We start from the raw sequence: 13552 nt of genomic DNA, 5'->3' as shown, positions 1-13552 counted from the left end.
ACACACACACACAACCCAAATCTCGCGAGAGTACCCGCCGGTCCGTCCGCTGTCACAGGCGGCACATCTCGCGAGAATTGAACTCTCGCGAGATTGCTGTTGGCGCTTGAAGCTTGGAACGGGCGAGATCTCGCGAGAACCTGTCGGGGAACAGCTGGAACGTGTGGGCGTGGCTTGCTCTGTAGTGACGTCTAAGGTGGATGCGTATATCATAAGGGTGCTGGTTACTCAGAGGGGTGGAGCTAAAGGGGATGTATCTGGGTTATAAGGAGTTTGGTTTATAGGAAAACTGTCTGTACAGTAATACTGGTAATACGATGTGTGCATTTGCCTCAACTCCGGTAACCAATCTGAAGTTTGCATTCAAACCAGCTTTCTGTTGCTTGCCACTTCCTGATTGGTTGCTTGCTGGTACCACACCTTTTTATTACCTTACTGTACAAGATTCCTACGTGTAAAATGAATTACTCTTAACCTAGGGGTGAAAATTACCACTGGTCATAGGGTTGCTGCCTCACCCCCAATACTGGCCACATATTAAATCAACATGTTGCATGGCTGCACAAAAATCCATTCAGTCTGCAGCATGCATGTAAATGAATTGGTTATTAGTTTGATTTCAGCACATGAGGTCAACTCTCCGGGGTTGGGTTGCCACCCTTTTTGCTATTAATACAGGCCTTTAGGCTGATGCCACACGTGACGTTTTTCCGCTGCGTTTTTTTCTCAGCCTAAAAACGTCGTACAAGCCACACAGCCCCTGACTATGGCGTTTCTCAGCCTAGTACTGGTGACGTAAGCAAATCGCGTTTCCATGGTGCTAATAGTGCGAAAGAGGAAAAAACGCTGTGTATTTCCGCTAGGTGTGGCAGCAAGGGAATAGCTTGCTTTGCAAATACTGGCGTATTTCGGCCTACGCTTGAAAAATCCGTGCTAAGGCGTTTTCTAGCGTATTTCCGCATTGTGTGGTTTGCTTCGAGTCTTTTCAAGCTATTTCTATGGATGATGATATCAGGCGTTTTTCAGCCGCCGAGAGAATTAGAAAATACGCAGCGGAAAAACGCCTCGTGTGGCATCAGCCTTAGGTTGGGGGCTGGCAGTAATGACAGTTGGGGCAGGGGAATGGGAGGATTGGGTGGGGGGATGGGAGGGTACATGGGTTAATGGGTGGGGCATAGGCTGGCCTTTATATAAAAGGTGAGTGATCCGCCACAGAGAGGGTCAGGGAAGGAAGGGGTTATAGCTAGGGTTGCCACCCTTACAAATTTACTGGCAGCTATATTTCCGGTGAATTTGTGAAACTGGCGCTGGCCCTAGCGGGTAATTTGCTGGCTAGGCTGGTCACATACCAGCTGGGGGGCAACCCTAACTTAGGGTGACGGCTCAAATGGTGCCCCAACAGTAAGCTTAAGGCTTATCATTGAAGAACGGGCTGCGTCAACAAAGTCCTCCTTAAAATCAGTTTATTTAATCCCAGAGCTGTCAAGCCCCCTATTTCTTTGGGAGTTACCCGATTTTGAAGGCTCTCCCCCATTCTTCCATCCCCCAGCAACATTCTTCCGATTTTTACAAAGTCCTGAGGTGAATTTTGGTCATTTGATGCATTTGTGCACACGCGGATAGAATTTGGCTTGGTTGTATTTTGATGGCCTTAAATGATTAAATAAACTCTTTTTTTATGGAAGACTCCATTGATGCGGCCTTCTCTTATTCATTGATGTACAGTAGAGTATAAATACAGGCAATAGCAGCCTGTTTCAGAACTACAAGTCCCTCCCTCAGTGACAATTTTACAACAGGGGCCTCTTCTTATGAAAGAAAACATACAGTCAGAGCCTAAATTCATAAACCCACAGCAAGAGTCTGTTGAAAGAATCCCATTATTTATTCACAGCAGGGCTTTTGACCTATGGCCCTTCTGTTGAACTGCAGTTGCTCTCCTTTGGGAGGGTGAGGGGAGTTCTACTTTAGTAACAACTTAAGGGCCACTGGCTTGCTAACACTGGTATACCTTGTTCTTTGTATTGCCCTACCATTGCCATCTTGTCCTGCTATTGCCATCTAGTTCTGCTGTCACCATCTTGCCATACAGTTACATGCTTTTCCTGCTGGTGCTGCTGCCATTTTGACCTACGGCTGCCATCTTTCTCTTACTGTCTCCATCTTGCCTTTCTTTACTGTTGCCTCCCTACCTAGTCCTATTGCCCTGTAAGACTAGCCAACCAGTTTCTGGAGGTCATGCACACAGCAATGTTTGCAATTTAGTTAACAACGAGGTCGCCAAGTGAGCGGATCTTCTCCCGATATCCCCACCTACGGGTGGGCGATATCGGGCTAATTCGGTCATTTGGCCATGGGGCCAAACGATTGAATTAGAACGACGGGTATAGGCGTCTGTCGTTTCAGGGACCGCTTCAATGAGCCAATGCGGTCCCCGATCCGACTAAATTTCAAACCTGCCCGATGGAGATCTGGCCGATTTCAAGCCAGATGTTGGTCGGGCATGCCCGTCGTTAGTGCCCATAGATGGGCCGATAAGCTGCTGAATCGATCTAAGGGGCCGATATCGGCAGCTTGAATTGACCCTTGTATGGCAGTCTTTAGTGACATTTAGATGCTGGTAACAATAACTGCCGTCCACCATGAAGGGTTCAGTTCCTTGGGTGTCTTACCATAATTATGTTTACAAGTGGCAACATCTGGTTAAGCATCACCCATCATTTTGGAAAGAGACTTACCCCCATATGTAATAAAAGGCTCTAAATTTGCCCAGGAGCAGTTACCCATAGCAACCAATAAGATGTTTGCTTTTAGACAGGTGACCACTAAATTCTGTTGCTATGGGTTACTGCTTCTGGGCAAACTTAGTGCCTTTGATTACATAACCCCCAAAGAGCTAGAAAAAATACCAATGTTAAACTCCCTGGCACACATTTGGTGTTGCGGAACTTTGTTTCCCAGATTTTTACAACAGCAGACTGGTGCTGGGAGCTGTAGATAGCATACTGCATCGGTGATGTAGAAAAGTAAACTGAATAGGGAAATGGGGGTGTAGGCGACCAGCATGGCAACCCCAGCTTGATACTGAGCACTTTATAGATTGGACTAACGCAGATTCAACATATTCTTGTTTTTGTTTTGCAGAAGAGTGTGGCAGTGAATGAGTTAACCTTCCAACCCCCCCCTTCTCTTCCTGATATTCTCCCCAGAGAGGCTGGAGCCTAGAAACACAAGCATATTCCCAGCAGGGTGCGTGTCTGTTTAAGAAGAGGTGGCAACTTGTCTGCAGCAGCAGCAGCGGGTGTTGGAGGAACTGCTGGCAGCGAGAGAGCAGGAGGGCGTTTGTCTGTCTCTGCATTGCAGAATCCTCTCTGTGAGTACCCTGCTTTACGGCGCATAGTGAGGACTCGCGCTCCCAACCCATAGGACACATTGGCACATTCTATTCCTGCAGTGCACATTCCCTGCATAAACAGCATTTCCCACGCTAAGCTCCTCCTCTGTTGCTGCACACACATTGCACTGCTACTGGCCTCCCCTAAAATGCCCACACTATGATTAGACAGCACTACAGTTGTACTGTGCCCGGGGGCTGGGACAAACTGCCCTCCCCCTCCCGCTGACCTGCCTGGACTTGCTGACGGCGGAGGATGATTGTGTGCTCACTGAATAACAACACACTAACTCTCTTTTTCAGGACACTGGTGCTGAATGAGTCCGACTGAATTCCAGATGAATGGCACTCCAGCAATGTGCCTAGTGACCTGCTTTAGTGTCACACAACCACATATATGACGTGAGGCAATCACCTGGGTCCCCTTGCTGACTATGCACCTACCTCTAAATGGGACCCTGCTTGTGACTTGGTCACTCGGTGAAGAGTTGCTGCTATAGGGGCTGTATGCTTACTTGTTACAGAGCATAGCTAGCTCCCCTGCTATGGCCTTCTTGCCCAGCTTGTTGCGTAGGGGCAATATGCTGTCTCCTAGCCTTCAGAAATCTAGGTGCCACTCGTCCACTTCAAATACCCGGCGTCTAAGGGTCCTGGTGGACATGGATGGGGTGCTGGCGGACTTTGAGGGTGGCTTCCTGAAGAAGTACAGAATTCGCTACCCAGATGAACCTTTCATTGGGCTGGAGGACCGCCGAGGATTTTGGGTCTCTGAGCAGTATGGAAGCCTAAATTCCGGGTTGTGTGTAAGTCACTTCTATATTCTATATTACATGTACTGGCCCAATTATATCTCATACAGCATGTTGGAGGGCCGATTCCCTAAGGGCAGTGGCACACTGGGAGATTAGTCACCCCGCGACAAACCTTTGTTACCGCCGGTGAATAATCTCCCCACAATGCCATCACACCGGCAAGAATGTAAATTGCCGGTGGGATGGCATACACGTCGCTATGATTTCCCGAAGTCGCCCGTAGTTGCCTCTCAAGGAAACTTCAGGGCGACTTCGGGAAATCGTAGCGACGCGTAATATCCCCGTGTGCCACTGCCCTAAGGGTGAAGACACATGGAGCTACTTAGTAGCAGCTACTTGTCACGGCTAATAAACGTCAGAAAATATACTGCCATAAACAATAATGAGAATTGCCTCTGCTTAAACGCATGTAGAGACAATTATCAGTAAATGATCAGCATTGTCTATTTTAGTAGCCATGACAAGTAGCTGCTACTAAGTAGCTCCGTGTGTCTTCACCCTTAAAATTATGATGTCATATAGTGAAATTTATTGGGCCTCTGAGCAGACTGGGGGCCATAAAAATCCCTTGGAGGGCCATATTCGGTCCGTGGGCCTCCAGTTGGAGAGCCCTGCTATAGTCCATTCTATGGGTTCTGTTCCTGGACATACAGACCTAGGCCTATGAAATACTTTACACCAATTAATGAGGAAGTGTTTATGGTGCTTAATAAATGTACTATTGGAGGGAGTGCTAACACATTTTCTCTTCCTCCACAGAATAAAGCCATTAGTATTTGGGAATCAAAGAATTTCTTTTTAGAGCTGGATCCCCTTCCTGGTGCTGTGGAGGCAATGAAAGAAATGGCCAACTTAGAAAAGTAAGTGATTTCTAATACTCTAATACTAATAAAGAAGACTGGGAGGTGGGTCAGTTTTACTTGCACGTCTAACTTCCTCAGTTTTATGGCCAAGATAAATCATGGCTTCCCGAACAGGAAGTGGGGCATGCAAAAAGAAACAGCCTGACTTTTCTGGCCACAATAAATCATGGCTTCCCGAACAGGAAGTGGGGCATGCAAAAAGAAACAGCCTCCGTTTTATAGCCATGACTGTTTTCTAAGGACTGTGTTGAGACTGCTGAACTGTATATTGGGAAGACCACATTTTAATTTGTTTCAGTCAGATGCGATCTATAAAGCTGCCTGATGCTAGCACTGGGGGTGAAGTACAGTATAGATTTGGCCATTTGCACTAAAGCTGCACACTGTTGGACTTGTCAGAACACACACTCGGGATTTCTACCAAGAGAAGTCAGTCACGTGAACACTTGGGGGATATATTTATACCTATGGATGAAACTTTTATACGTGTGGTTCCTGCCTTTCCTTATCCCTCTTTATTTCCTCCCCCATTTATAATATTGGCTATGCATCATTATGTACCAATTGAGCCAGTGAACTACCTGCATGATGGCAACTCCATGCACACTAAATCACATTGCCTTTGTCTGCATCTAATGCAGGGACCTTCAATTCAGTGAAGCAGCAACAGCCCTTAATACAATAAATTAAAGGAACAGTAACACCAAAAAATGAAAATGTATCAAAGTAAATAAAATGTAATTTACTATTTCCCTGCACTGGTAAGGGCTGTGACAGATGGGGAGATTAGTCACCTAATTAGGCGACTAATCTCCCCGAAATGCCATCCCACCGGCGACAACAGGGGTCCCCAACCTTTCTTACTTGTAAGCCACAGTCAAATGTAAAAAGACTTGGAGAGCAACACACGCGTCATAAAAGTTCATGGAGGTGCCAAATAAGGGCTGTGATTGGCTATTAGGCAGCCTCTATGCACACTATCAGCTTACAGGGGGTAAGCAGGTATTTGGCAGTAAATCTTGTTTTTATTCAACCAAAACTTGCCCCCAAGTCAGGAATTCAAAAATAACTACCTGGTTTGGGGGCACTGAGAGCAACATCCAAGGGGTTGGTGAGCAACATGTTGCCCCCGAGCCACTGGTTGGGGATCACTGGGTTACAACATAAACTCTGTAAAATACAATGGTGTTTTATCTGTTATCAGCTATGTAACCTGGGCCTTTTCTCCTCTTTCCAGCCTGAATGGCTGCCCCCTTGGCTACACAGCAGGGTATTTATATAAACTATAGTAGGGTTTCTGTAGCAAGCACCCCAGCTGTACCAGTGCAGGAATGGCTGCCCCGGTGCTACACAGCAGGGTATTTATATAAACTATAGTAGGGTTTCTGAAGCAAACATACAACTTTTAAGAGTGCAGGGCAACAGTAGATTACATTTATTTGCTTTAAAACATTTTCTGTTTTTGGTGTTACTGTTCCTTTAAGACTTGGGGCAACTTCTTATTGCCCCCAAACACATCACTGTGCACACAGATCTTTTAGATGTTTCCCTATTAGCATGGCAGAGACTCACATTTTCTGTCTCTGAAAATCACTCCATTCCCTGTCAGCCACCTGAATGGCCATGTAATTGACAATCAAGTAAGCTGGCCAGACAGGTTGCTGCAGGGACTGGGAGATAAAGAAGGGCACCACACATTCTTCTGTGACCCCCGTAATAGTAAGGACAGACTTATCCAGATCGCCTGGAGATGCGCCAAGTAGTTTTCATGCTGCTAATAAGTTAATATGGTCCAACTATATCAAAGGGGTAGTTTACCTTTAAGTTAATGTTTAGTATGTCAGAGAATGACCCATTCCTAGCTACTTTGCAATTGATTTTGGTTATTTATTTGTTATCATTTTTGAATTATTTGCCTTCTTCCTCCGCTTATGATAATAATATATATAATGAACTATTCTAATAATGTACTTTGTATGAGGAATAATGTGCTGACACTGTATGAAGTTACACTGTAGTATAAGCTCTTTTTAATACAGTAAGATTTATATATGTGCTATTGATTTTATAACCTAAGAGTGGTCTTCTTGCTTTCTCACAGCACTGACGTCTTTATATGTACCAGTCCCATCAAACGTTACCATCACTGTCCTTATGAAAAGGTGAGCTTGTACCATTACATTGATGGCTCCATCTTCCCCCATTAGCACTTCATTATTTCCAAGCCCTTTATAATACCTACACCATTTGCACTGTCTGAATCTAAATTTTGTGAGGGTGGGCTCAAGATGTCAGGTTCTCTGGGTGGGCCAAGGAGGTACAGACTTGTCCAGCTCTATGCATGACCCATATTTGAAAGAAATAAACAGAGATAAAATAATGTTTCCATCATTGGCATTACTGTTTAGGAGCAGAAATAGGGGGCCTGGTAAGGACCTTTGGCCACCCACCTCATTCTCTACAATTCCCAGTGTGAATGGTAAGAAGGGGCAGGCAAGGGTCCTAGGTTACACCACCGGCTTCCATTGTACCTTTATCACCACACCATAGCCCAGGGTTATGCAAAATGAGCCTTTCTCTGGGGCAGCTCTGTTATTTGTAGCCCTTATTAGACATTTTGACAGCCATTTGTGCAGTATGGGTGCTACATGTGTATCAGGTCCTGCCAATGTGCAGTCAGCCACAGGGTCTCCCACTGTACATAGACAATACAGTGCAAAGGGCTTTGTGTGTATGGTTCCACGGCCAGCCATACAGTGCTAGAGCATTCTCTTGTGCTCACTTCTGCTCAGTTTAGATGACTGTTATCCTTTTGCAGCAAATAAAGTACCTATACCCCGAGACAGACTAGCAGTACAACCATTTTGCTTTGTGGCTAATCTCTCTCCAGAGAGACCAGAAATACAGAGTTTTACTTTGTACATATCTCCTAACCCAGACAAGCAATACAATACATGATTTTTTAATTTGTACCCATTTACAATGAAGTAGTGTGCAAGAAATAAAAGACTGCAGTCCCCCATCCCCCTGTAGCTAGTAGCCCAAATACCCTGTTATTGCTTCATAGGAAACAATGCTAGCTATTTCCTGCTGTTCTCTAGTAATACAATACAGCTGGAATCTTACATGTAGGAAGCTCAGCAAGGTGCTATGGAGAAAGCCTCTCAAAGGGAAGTGTAACTGAAGTAAAACTTACTCTTATCTGTTTATAAATGATAGTTTATATATATCCATTTCTGTGAAATGTACCCACTTTTTTACTATATTATAGTAATAATATTTATTTAGACAGTGACGGTACATGTTTGGTTTCTGGGCCCCTGCAGTGCCCTCTCTGGTTCAGGAGGTGGCGCCAGTGGCCTTGCAGAGTCCTCTAACTGCTGGAGCCCGTTCATTACTGCACTGCAATATCATTTAAGGGGCCCTCTAATCTTTAGGAATAAGAAATTCTTCATAAACATATACTGAAACTGCTTATCAGTCAGTGCCCCTCGGTCCCCTATACCTCATGGGCCCCCCAGCACTTCCTCTCTAGTAATGCCCTACCAGCCCCCCAAGGGAGAGAGCACTAGACCCCAGCATTTCCAGCTTACCACCTATGTCTGTGGAAGACAAACCTTGTGTTTAAACCAAAGGCTCACTATTGTGTTTGTGTTCCCTATTCGCCAGTATGCGTGGGTGGAGAAGCACCTGGGGCAACGGTTCCTGGAGCAGATTGTCCTGACCAGAGACAAAACCGTGGTGTCTGCAGACCTCCTCATTGATGATCGGCCTGATATCATTGGTAAGTTGGCCTTTATTAAGGCCAGTGACTGTTATTGTCGAAATGCTACATTAATTCGGTTTACAAGATTTTTATGTTGCTGTGTAAATGTTCCTGTAAATAGAAAATGAGTTTAAAAATCAATATTGTTTATTGTAAATACAATTGTAATGCCATCACAGGTATTGCCTTAAGCTAGCCATATACAATAAGCTATATACTTGGAGCTCCAGACTGAATAGGCCCATGGGTGGGGAATCCCTGATGGCCTGCCTGACCAGCATTTGGCCAAATTATCCTATTATTTTTAGAGGTGTATAATGCAATATAAAATACTTGTTCAGCTGCTATTTGTGCCCTTTTATAAGCAGCTTTACTCAAACTGTTTAATCTCCCTAAATCAGTCATGGCCAAACTGTGGGGTTCACCCCTTTTGGAGGGATTAGAGCAGTGGCACTGAGGCTCAGCCTGAACAGATGCATCTAAGAGCCAGTGGCTTTACAACTATGCGCCGGGCCCCTCCGCTACAAATCTTTGGAGGGGCCCAGGCCCAATGCTCACAGAATCTCCTATCTCCTAGGTGTTAGCGACTGGAGAGGGGGGATTTTGATGACTATAGAGGAAGCAGACCCTGCAGTCCAGGCCCGCACATCAACAGTGGTGTCTGCATCCTTTATAGTTACGCCACTGCTAAAAGCCCAGCTTGAATGACTGACTGACATTTGGGGTGAATATGCCCCTGCCTATTATTAAACTATGGCTGAATGACAGACACACCAATATTTCCCAATATCTGTACCCATTTAATTAGCTAAGGGGAGCCTGGGGCAAAGGTTGGACCTTCAAGGGAGGCACTGACCAAAGGTTGGACCTTCAAGGTTTGGCAACCACAGGCCTACTAATCAAGGACTAACAAAATCATCCATAGCAAAAAATCAGAAGTTTCAGGACTTATTAAACCAGACCACACCCCATTTCTCCCCAAACATATCCCCCCATCAGGTTTATTACTAGGAACTCAGTATAAATCCAGGATAGTTGATAGGACTGCAAGAACACCAATTCTATCATGCCCATAAGCTTTATGTAGGGTGAGCTTTGTTCTGTTATACAGTTAGTTAAGTCTTCATTTTCCCCCCATGTTTTGTAGGTGCTGAGCCGAATCCCACCTGGGAGCATATCCTCTTCACTGCCTGTCACAACAAACACCTCAAGCTCGCTCCCCCCAGTAGGAGGCTTCCATCTTGGAACCATGACTGGAAGAGCATCCTGGACAGTAAAAGAGAGCAGGCTCCATGAAACAGGGGGGGCTGTGTGAGTCAGAACAGAGCGGCGGCCCAATCAAAACACTCCATTCTGCACAGTCCATACGCACCATTGTCTTGTATTCTAGGGACACAATCCCACCCACTACTGTCTTGTATGAACAGGTGCTTTATGCATGGAATTTCCCAATTTGGACCTTTCCATTATGTTGATCGACAACATAAATAGTGCCAACTCGGTTCTTCCAGATTTTGTGTGGAACTTCAACATACACCTTAATAGCTACAATACTGTTCCACAGTGCTTTACAGACATTATACACCATTCCTGCCCCAGAGAAGCTTACAATCTAAGGTGCTTATCACATTCACACACATTATGGTCAGTTTTATCAGAAGCCAGTTAACCTGCCTGTATGTTTTTGGAGTGTGGGAGGAAAGCAGAGTACCCAGAGGAACCCACAGAGGCACAGGGAGAATGTAGCTCTCCTTGCAGATAGTGCCCTGGCTGGAACCTAGAACTGCACCACCATGTTGTGTTATAACAGCCAATTACACTTATTTTAAAATCAAGAACAATCACCCTCGTGTCCCAGAACCCTTACACCAGTGATCCCCAACCAGTGGCTCGGGGGGCAACATGTTACTCCCCAACCCCTTGGATGTTGCTCTCAGTGCCCCCAAACCAGGTAGTTATTTTTGAATTCCTGACTTGGGGGCAAGTTTTGGTTGAATAAAAACAAGATTTCCTACCAAATAAAGCCCCTGTAAGCTGATATAGAGGCTGCCTAATAGCCAATCTTAGCCCTTATTTGGCTCCTCCATGAACTTTTATGTTGCTTGTGTTGCTCTCCAAGTCTTTTTACATTTGATTGTGGCTCACGAGTAAGAAAGGTTGGGGACCCCTGCCTTACACTATAGGGATATCCCAGAATGCTTTTAACTGATAGCCTGAATTACCCTAATACTATGTGAAGTTACTTGCCAACCTTGCCCTCAACACCCATGGGCAGAATAATGTTGGGTTGGAGTGAATATAATTGGTATCCATCTTCAGTGCAGTTAGTGATTTTCACACTGTGGCTACTTTATCCAGAAAATGCTCCAAGCCAGCGCTATGCCACCCACACCGGGATGGAGCTCCTGGTTTAGGCCGCCATGTTGGGAAATGCATGGCCCATAAGGGGCAGGGCTAGATGAGTCCTCACACTGTTTACTGGTCAGTTATGCCACAAACCACATCTGGGCTCATTTAGGTCACTGAGGAGCTGATCCAAAGTCATTGCAGGTCGACTGATCCTGTGAACCAAAGGGAAAAGTTCTCAAGTTATTTTTAAAGATCTGCATATCTGTCTTCCTCACTATCACTTTATTTCGGAATTCAATGTAGCATTAAAATCTATAAATGAAAGTGTCCCCGCTCCTTTTGTCATTTCCCGTGGTTCTCAGCTGTTGGCGTAACAGCGTCCATGTTGGAGCTTCAGTAATAATGCTAGGGTTGCCACCTTTTTTTGTAATTAAATACCGGCCTTTGGGTGGGGGAATAGGAGGTGATGTCACATGAGGGTGGGGAAATGGTAAGGGTGCGTGGGGAAATGGGCATGCTGGGGAATGGGCGGGGCATAGGTGAGACAATCAGGGGAGGGAGGGATTTGCTGGGTAGGGTGGCAGCCCTAAATACTGCTCTTTTCCTGGGTGTCGTGCAGTTTAGTGGCACAGAAAGACTGAACCTCTGCCCCTAAGCTCCTGGCACACTTGGGTGCTAACATGTAAGTGGATGGGAGAAGGGTGTAGCAATCAGGGGTGGCAGGGACTGTAGGGGACACAGAAAATTTTAGGCCAGAAAGGGGAGCTGTTGGGCAGCAGTCCTTTCTTGCCTGTGGTGGAGCTCTGGTTAGTGGGATACTACATGGCAGCGGGGGCACCTTGGCACCTCCCAATTCTAGGAAGACAAAGAAATATCTAGGCACAAGTCAAGCTTACAAAGAGTCTGCTGTTTATGGGGACTATGGCAGACCAACCCCAAATGTCTCGCTTTCCAACCATGGAAAAATGGTGTTTTCGTAAAATGGGCATTAAAGCCCATAAAGGTGAAAAGAGAAAAAAAGGCTCCTGTACCAATACAAGTGCTGTATGCAAACGGCTATAACACAAGCACATTTCTAATTGTTTACCAATAATGCAGTTTTTTACCCACATTTCTAGATAAATAGAGTTGTATACTAGTGTTTCTCAGCTATAGAGGGCAAGGGAGCAGGTCTGTACAGAGAGATACCATACCATTGGGATTCCCCTGTACTAAGCACAATTCAGCAGGAACAGCCCCCTAAGTTTGCTCATAGCCTGTACAGAGAGATACCATAAAACTATGGCAGCATAGGGATTCCCTTGTACTAAGCACAATTCAGCAGGAACAGCCCCCTAAGTTTGCTCATAGCCTGTACAGAGAAATCCCATAAAACTATGGCAGCATAGGTATTCCCCTGTACTAAGCACAATTCAGCAGGAACAGCCCCCTAAGTTTGCTCATAGCCTGTACAGAGAGATCCCATAAAACTATGGCAGCATAGGTATTCCCCTGTACTAAGCACAATTCAGCAGGAACAGCCCCCTAAGTTTGCTCATAGCCTGTACAGAGAGATACCATAAAACTATGGCAGCATAGGGATTCCCCTGTACTAAGCACAATTCAGCAGGAACAGCCCCCTAAGTTTGCTCATAGCCTGTACAGAGAGATACCATAAAACTATGGCAGCATAGGGATTCCCCTGTACTAAGCACAATTCAGCAGGAACAGCCCCCTAAGTTTGCTCATAGCCTGTACAGAGAGATACCATAAAACTATGGCAGCCTAGGGATTCCCCTGTACTAAGCACAATTCAGCAGGAACAGCCCCCTAAGTTTGCTCATAGCCTGTACAGAGAGATACCATAAAACTATGGCAGCCTAGGGATTCCCCTGTACTAAGCACAATTCAGCAGGAACAGCCCCCTAAGTTTGCTCATAGCCTGTACAGAGAGATACCATAAAACTATGGCAGCCTAGGGATTCCCCTGTACTAAGCACAATTCTGCATTAAAATACAAGTGTACTGTGGCCCTTTAAAATCACTTTGTTGATGCTGCACCCTATCTATATCTTTGCCACCTATGCTGAGAGCATGTTCCCAGTACATTTCCAGCACATTATCATTAACGTTTTATCATCGATTCCCCATTGAAATTCCAGCTTCAAGAATCAGCTTCCGGTGTGTATACGGAGGGGGGCACAGCGCTTGTGTATACACGTCACCTGCCTATACTACACACTGACACATTCTGGCTTGTGGTTGAATAAAGGACACAAAGTCCAAGGCCATTTGCTGCCAGTTATGTAGTAAGTAAGCGTCATTACGCACCCTACAATCCGTCGCTTCCCACTCATGGGGCTCTGTGTCATTTCACCACCCTCTCTTA

The 13552-nt window shown here is 45.5% G+C and overlaps 1 protein-coding gene across 3 annotated transcripts; it reads left to right on the top strand.

Annotated features, from left to right (window-relative positions):
- The first annotated feature begins 79 nt into the window (after window positions 1–79).
- nt5m (5',3'-nucleotidase, mitochondrial) lies at window positions 80–11513 on the top strand. Of its 3 annotated transcripts, none has more exons than XM_012970294.3 (7): window positions 80–196; window positions 3210–3373; window positions 3698–4197; window positions 4966–5066; window positions 7171–7231; window positions 8739–8853; window positions 9983–10621. In XM_012970294.3, the coding sequence occupies exons 3-7, from the start codon at window positions 3940–3942 to the stop codon at window positions 10129–10131; spliced, it is 684 nt and encodes a 227-aa protein (XP_012825748.1). In that variant the 5' UTR covers window positions 80–196; window positions 3210–3373; window positions 3698–3939; the 3' UTR covers window positions 10132–10621.
- Window positions 11514–13552: the final 2039 nt, after the last annotated feature.

The sequence above is a fragment of the Xenopus tropicalis genome, chromosome 9, assembly GCF_000004195.4.
Source record: "Xenopus tropicalis strain Nigerian chromosome 9, UCB_Xtro_10.0, whole genome shotgun sequence".
Taxonomy (NCBI): Eukaryota; Metazoa; Chordata; class Amphibia; order Anura; family Pipidae; genus Xenopus; species Xenopus tropicalis.
This window is presented reverse-complemented; position numbering and strand designations above follow the sequence as displayed.